The sequence below is a fragment of the Cetorhinus maximus genome, chromosome 17 (genome assembly GCF_964194155.1).
Source record: "Cetorhinus maximus chromosome 17, sCetMax3.hap1.1, whole genome shotgun sequence".
In the NCBI taxonomy this organism is placed as follows: Eukaryota; Metazoa; Chordata; class Chondrichthyes; order Lamniformes; family Cetorhinidae; genus Cetorhinus; species Cetorhinus maximus.
In genome coordinates this window covers 42,423,386-42,430,699 of record NC_135895.1, presented here as the reverse complement: position 1 = coordinate 42,430,699, position 7,314 = coordinate 42,423,386, and the positions used below count along the sequence as shown (strand labels likewise).

The following is a 7,314-nucleotide window of genomic DNA, read 5'->3' as shown; positions in this document are numbered from 1 at the left end:
AAGAAACATCCTTTCCATATCCACCTTGTCAAGGCCATTCAGGATCTTGTATTCTTCAATCAAATCACCCCTCACTCTTCTAAACTCCAGTGGAAACAAGTCCAGTCTGTCCAACCTTTCCTCATAAGACAACCTGCTCATTCCTGGTATCAATTTAGTAAACCTCCTCTGAACCGCCTCCAAAACATTTACATCCTTCCTTAAATAAGGAGACCAAAACTGCGCACAGTAGTTGAGATGTGGTCTCACCAATGCCTTGCATAACTGAAGCATAACATCCTTACTTGTATGTTCAATCCCTCTTGTAATAAAGGATAGCATTCCATTAGCCTTCTTTCTTACTTGCTGTACCTGCATACTAACTTTGTGACTCATGGACTAGAACACCTAGATCCCTCTGCACCTCAAAATTATGCAGCCGTTCTCCATTTATGTAATACTCTGCTTTTTTGTTATACTACGAAAGCCACCACACTCTCTGGCAGTGGAAGCTAAACTGGCAGTGCAAATGTAATTCATTGCTTTCACCTTCATCGTCTCTGAGTCTCACCAGTTCTGAGACCACCTGGGCAGTGCCATTATCACCAGAAGCTTTGGGTTGAAGTAATCACCTCTCCAATTTGTCCACTTGCCTCTGTTTGTCGAAGTCCAAACATTGTCAGTGTGAAACTCTAACCTGTCTCAAAAACTGAGCGAGATCAAAACAGCTACAAAGGCTCCCCTCGCTAGTGACATACAGACTGACGCTGAACATCTCCTCTCCTCCCCACCATCAGTAACAAGTGTTCTCACACACGCACAGTTATCTGAGTGCTCTATGTTTGCCCCGTACATCACCAGCCGTGCCTGATAGTCGGCGTTCAACAGCACCCACTCACAGGCTCAGCTCTCCCAGAGTATACGGACCCACATTGTTGCTGCCCCTTTGGGGAGCGAGGTTCCACGACCTGACAGAGCTTCTGACAGCCAGTCCAACTCTCTTCCCCTTCCCCACGTCCATGGCAAGATGATCCTGTGCAACGGGACGGCGTTCAAAGACCGGGTCACACTTCTTTCTCGGATTTTACCCGTTATGAACAACACAGCGAATTTGATACAAAAAACTGTGGAGACGACGACGTCGGTGGTGAGTGTGCTGGGTCCCGAAGAGGGCGATTATAATGCAGCTGGGAACGTTACCAACTCGACCAGTGACATGGAGCATCTTTTCCAGTATTCTTTCTCCGACAATGAATTACTATACAAGGAATATAAGCCTCCGGCTCGGGACGCCATCCCTTTGCCAAAGGCTGTGCTTTACCTGTTGATGGCAGCCTTGGTGGTAGTGGCTGTGGCTTACGCTATTGTTGGGCATCTCATTAAGGACCTTGTCCATGACTTTGTAGGTGAGTAGTTGGACTCATCAATAACCGATACAAACGGAGCGTTTGTACAAATGAACACAAAGAAGCGTCTTATAAAGGCGTTCTTTAAACCCACAAATGTATGTCTTGGTCCCCATGTCTAAACTTTTTGAGTGAACTTTAGTGAAACTCGTTCCTTTTCAACACCCATCCAAACGAACCGAGCGGATAATTATATTCGGAGCCGCAGTTACAAATTAACAATTGTGATTATTTTCTCAGTAATCATCCTTGATATTATTAATGGTTTCTGAATGCTCTCAATGGTTTACTTAGAAGTAAAAGGTCACAATAATAAAAGTGAGACTATGAATAACACGTTGAATAACATCTATTATCAAACATGGAAACCCTTAAGGTATAATCTTTTAACTAATGTAAATTCATTTGAGTATTTTTTCTACTTTTTATCCCTTTTAATTAAACAGCAGACAGTTCTAATGACGGCGTTTGGCTTTGCGTCCATTGCTGTATAACCTAATTACACACATAAACGGACAGATTCTCTGTTAGCTTTGATCACACATCAAAGGGCAAAACCCACTTTATTTCAGTAACAGCTTCGTTACCTAAAAACTTGCACAGAATAACAAACACGTGATCAAAGTCAGACCCCTTTAGAAACGGACTGTACATGTAAAGAAAACCAAAGACAAAGGAAGAATCTATTAAAACAAAATAACATTAAAACTAAAGGCGTCATCTTTGTAATGAAATATATTTTATAAACCTCCCCTCCCCAACACTTCAGTCAACACAATATGTTATTTTACCCACAAACATTTATATTGTTTGGATGGGCATGAAAGGTGAGCGTTTTGATACAATTAGAAATAATATTATTTGAAATCTAAATTCTAGAACATTAGTCTTGGCACGATTTTAACACGGAGCAGAAAAGAGACACCAAGTGAAATGCTAACCATATTGTAGATGGCTTTTGACAAGCCAAATATGCAGGACAAATCTTAAGGAGACACAGGTCATTCATTTCAGATTATTCGCAATGAATTTCTTCTAAGGAGCTGTTGGTGCCATTTAGCAAACACGCTTACTTGTAACATATTTCTTTCAAGGTACGTTCACCAAGCAGTACAATATTCAATTTGAATATTTTTTATTTCATAGTCATTTATTGACATTGTAGGCATTTATTAAACTTATTTTCCAATAGTCAAGTCTGTTATTTTAAAACAATTCTGAGTCAAGAAGAATTGATTTTTTAACTTTTTTTGTGGTGAAATGCAACCAACTTTATCAGAGTTTGCCTGCTGTAATTTCAAGGTTCCCATAAGATTAGAAATCCAAGCACTTGGCCTATTTTGCCATTAAAAAGTGGAGCAATTCCATTACTCACTCTATCAATGCACAATCCACTTAACCCCCAAACAGTCTGTCTGTTAAAATTATTGCTTAAAGTCAGTAGGCAATTGAAGGAAGAGATTGTGTGTTGTACATTTAGTCCCGTGCTAAAAGTAGTTTTACACTTCTCTGACCTTGGAATAGTGTGAGGGAGAGATATTTCCCTCTTCTCTATTGTCTTCCTAGAATTTATTTTTAAAAAAGCTGGTTGGAACTAAGCACTAAGCTATTATGTTTAACATCAATCCAGCCTCCAGCGAAAGTCTGTATAACCTGCATGATTGCCTCAAATATAGATTGCTGCTAGTTTTGGTAGTTTAGCCAATGTTATATCACACTTATTTAATCTATAACACCATATCCAGAATGTTTGACATTGTTCTGGAAACTGAAGTAGGATGTTCTGGAATGAAAGGATTAATTTTGAAATGTGGATACTTGGGAATGGTTAAAAAGCCATTATCACATTTAGAAGTTCAAATGCTTTCTTTTAAAAATATGCTCAAAGGAGTTTTTCTTTAAAGTGGGACATTTCTGTTTCAATTTATTTGCTTGAGAGAGATATCATGGTGGACATTAATGACCAATGCAATCCATGTAGTTAACAGGATATCAACTGTAACAAAATAACTAGCATGACATATTCACTGGAAAATTGATCAAGTGATAATCTGCAGATGATTAACAGGAAAACATGGTTTAATCCTGCTTTCAATGCTGATTTTCTACAATGGAATGACTTGACTGACTGAAGTTTTCCTTAGCTTCTCACTAGGTTTCAACAGCAGTCTGTGATTCAGTGTCTAATACTGTGCAGTCACAGCTATTACTGAAAGAAATATGGCAGCCAATTAGGACACACAGAGTAAACAGGATAAATGACTAGATAATCTATTTTTTTTTAAAGATATATCAATAAAATTCTTTTACATTTCTTTACATCAACATGAATAGGCAGACAGGCCTGGTTTTAATATATCATCTGAAAAATGACAACTCCCTTAGGACTGCACTGAAATGTCATCCAAGATTAAGCACTTAAATCCATACAAAAGACATTACTTAGGGTAAGCAATGCTTTAAGTTAATCAGTATTAAATGGAATGCATTGAATTTGCACTTAAGTCATCTTCTGAGTCAGCTTGCGAATTAAACAATAATACGGTAATGATGATAATGACATCAGAAATCATTATTCCTGCAGGTATTGGAGGTGTGGTATGAAAGTGTAAGGAGGTGGTTTAGTGGTAACATTGCAGGGCTAGTAATCCCAGGTTAATGTTCTGGGGACATGGGTTCAAATCCAACCAGGGCAGCTGGTAAAATTTAAATACAATTACCTGGAAATGAAAGCTAGTCTCAGTCATGGTGACCATGAAACTATCATTGATTGCCACAAAAACTCATCTGGTTTACTAATGTCCTTTAGGGAAGGAAATCTGCTGTCCTTGCCTGGCCAACATGTGTCTCCAGATCCAGATGTGATTAACTCTCAACTGCCTTCTAAATGGCCTAATAAGCCACTAAGATCAAGTGCAGTTAGAAACAGGCAACAATTATTGGCCATGCCTGGCTACCAACTTGAGTCACAGTAAACAAAAAGGGCAAGAGAGACAAAAGAATGGAAACAAGTTATAGAAAAGAGCATCAGAGAGTGAGATTGAGAATTGTGGCAAGAGAGATTGAAGAAAGAAGACAATTAGAGAGTAAGGGAGAGTAGCAGGAAAGAGCACATGTGGCATCCCAGAAAGGAGAGAGAATGAACTAAACAAAAAATTTAGCTAGAGAAGTGCTGCAAGTTGTGCAATTCTATAAATCTGCAGATTGGCACCTGCAGACCAGGAACATTGCTGAATTGTCATAAAGACCCACTGGCTCACTGATGGAAATGACTACCCGATCAGTTTGACCTATATGAGATTTAACTGCCATATGATGTGGTTGATTCATTATGTATCTCATTTGCTCCGATAGTCAGTCCTGTATTTTTTGTTCCCTGTGTAATCAGATCCAGGTATCTATTATCCCCAGTGTATTCAGTTTTACTCATTTTGTATCTCTAACTAACCAATCTAACCCAACTCTTATTCCTCAGGTAATCAGTCACATGTGTTTTTTGTATTCCATGTAATCAGATTAGTACATCTGTCATATTCCATGTAATGAGTCCTATGCATCTGTTACTCTATCTAATCAGGCCATCTCATTGGTTATTATCCGTCTAATTAGTCCCATACATCTATTTTCCTCTGCAACCAGTTCTACAGATGTCCTATTCTGTGCAATCATTGCTGTATCTATCATTTTCCATGTAATTGCTGCCATTATGTGTCATTATTTTTTGTTAGCTATACTATATTCAGTTGAAATTAATATTTGATTGGGAAATATAAAAATGTATAATATACACAGTATAAATGTGCAAATTAACCTTACAGGAAAATGTACCCTGTTAGTTGACTTTAGAAATTGTTACGTAAAAGGATGAACAATTTCTAAATGTTGTTTTCTGATCTGTTAGATTTCCTCCCTGCATCCCTTCTAACATCTGTAGCATTTCTTCAGGTGCAACGTGTGATTTGAAAAACTGTCATTCATTAATTTTCTAATTTAGATGATAATTAGGTACAGGAAAATGAACCGATTGTGTCAGTTATTCAGTGATTCCTATTCTATAACTGCTGTCACGTCAGGTATTGCAATTACTGTAAATAGATGTCTCCTATTTAGTACAAAATATTGCCATTCTGCTGGTGTAGAAGAACAATGGTAAGAAACATGATTCTGTTAGTAATATGCTTAACCTGGGTCTGAGGTATTGTTAATAGCAACACTGTGCTTTTATTCTTTTTCTGTTTTTCTTTTTATGCAATGCTCTGTTTTTTCACAGATTGGTTATTTGGACCAACTCCAGATGACAGCAGCAATAAAAGCGATCTGAAATGCATTTCCAGTAGCTTAAATGACGTAGAAAGCCAGCACCAGGGAGGAGGTGAAAAACCAGATGAATTGGTGATTTTCATAGAAGATCATTTATATTTACCTCAGGACACATGAAAGTGACTGGACTTCCGAAGTCAGAACATGAGGACGTATGAATACGGGATGTTCCTTTTCAACTAACTAAATGATAAAGATGAACTGAATCCAGCTTTCTCTCTCTCCCTCTCTCTCACACATACAGATTAAAGTTGGACATGAGAAAGAGAAGGAAAATGTCAATTTCTGCACAGCTGTCGAGTGTTAAGTGTGAGTGATGATACCTGTACCTTTGGAGTGACAAATTGAGGACATCTTTTTATATACAAATATCTTCTTGTTGTTGCTCCTTTTTATCTCCCTTCCATGTGATACATAAAAGTAATGTCATTTATTTTCACTATTAATAAGGAGACTATTTCTGGGGTATTCCATCTCAGGGACTAATGTCTCTTTAAAATACCACCTGGAATATGAACTTTACACAATTTATTGATTGTTGTTCAAAGATATTTGAATTAGAATATTAATGGTGCTTCATAGGGAGATAAAACATGCTGTAATATTTTTGATTGCATCATTTCATGGGTTTTTTTTATTGACGGGTTTCAGCTGAATTATTTTTGAAATAAAAATGCCTAGAAAGTAACATCGATGTAATTCTTTTCTGAAGGGTTGTCAACATCAAATATACTGTAACTGGATATACTGTACATGTGGTCACTGTAATGTTCTACTTTAAATTCTGAGTTGAACAATCAATTGAAAAATGTGCTTTGCCTTCATTGTATATCTTACTCCTTGGTGTGTCCCTAATCATCAAGTGGCATTTTCACAAAATCATGCACCCACCTTGTTGTGAACTGACAGCTTGCAGTCAGGATGTTACTGCAATATGGATGTGATAACCATTCATGTCTGAATTTCGGATGGATCTAATACTAAGATTCCAATCTCAACTGTCTACAACTTTCTCTATACTTTGGTTGATCCTCCAGTAAAGCGCTTTATGTTACTGAATAGCTCAACAATGAGTATGAGCAGTTTACTTGTGTCTGATCAGAGTATTATTAATATTTAACATGCTGCTTGTCCCAGTTCTCCATTGAATCCCAAGCCAGAAAACACTAAACATAAAACTTCTTTACACTCAAATATAATTTGTTTATGAGTTGGTTCAAAGCTTTTGCACTTTATCATCTCATTGGGGTAAATTTGCATAGTTAAAATAAATATATTTCTGGTATAATTGCGAACCAGTAAACCATGACAAGAAATTAAAATATATTTTGTATTTTTAGTTTCTGCTGGAGAACCTTTTACTTCAGGATCCAGATCCTGATATTAAATGATGCCCTCACAGACACCTGCCATTTTCATAACGTACAAGAAACAGGATTTCATGTCAAAAAGTAAACTTGTTTACTGTGATGACTGAGCTTTGGCTGTTAAATAAATGAGAAGTTGCTGTGCTGTTGTTGCAAGACTAGTTAGTTACATGGTTTGTAGCCTAGGTGCATATAACTTCAGAACCACTCAGTTTTTAAAAATTGTTTCATGGGATGTGAGC

General features: G+C 37.3%; 1 protein-coding gene across 1 annotated transcript; it reads left to right on the top strand.

Annotated features, from left to right (window-relative positions):
* Nucleotides 1–932: 932 nt before the first annotated feature.
* On the top strand, nucleotides 933–6,823 carry LOC144692342 (uncharacterized). Its single transcript, XM_078561072.1, has 2 exons — nucleotides 933–1,385; nucleotides 5,656–6,823. Exons 1-2 carry the CDS (start codon nucleotides 1,007–1,009, stop codon nucleotides 5,820–5,822), a joined length of 546 nt encoding a protein of 181 aa, XP_078417198.1. The 5' UTR covers nucleotides 933–1,006; the 3' UTR covers nucleotides 5,823–6,823.
* Nucleotides 6,824–7,314: the final 491 nt, after the last annotated feature.

Excerpts from the sequence above, each read along its gene's own strand:
- LOC144692342 (XM_078561072.1), top strand. The coding sequence starts at position 1,007 with ATGATCCTGTGCAACGGGACGGCGTTCAAAGACCGGGTCACACTTCTT. Across the intron at positions 1,386-5,655 it reads CCTTGTCCATGACTTTGTAG|ATTGGTTATTTGGACCAACT; the intron begins GTGAGTAGTTGG and ends GTTTTTTCACAG.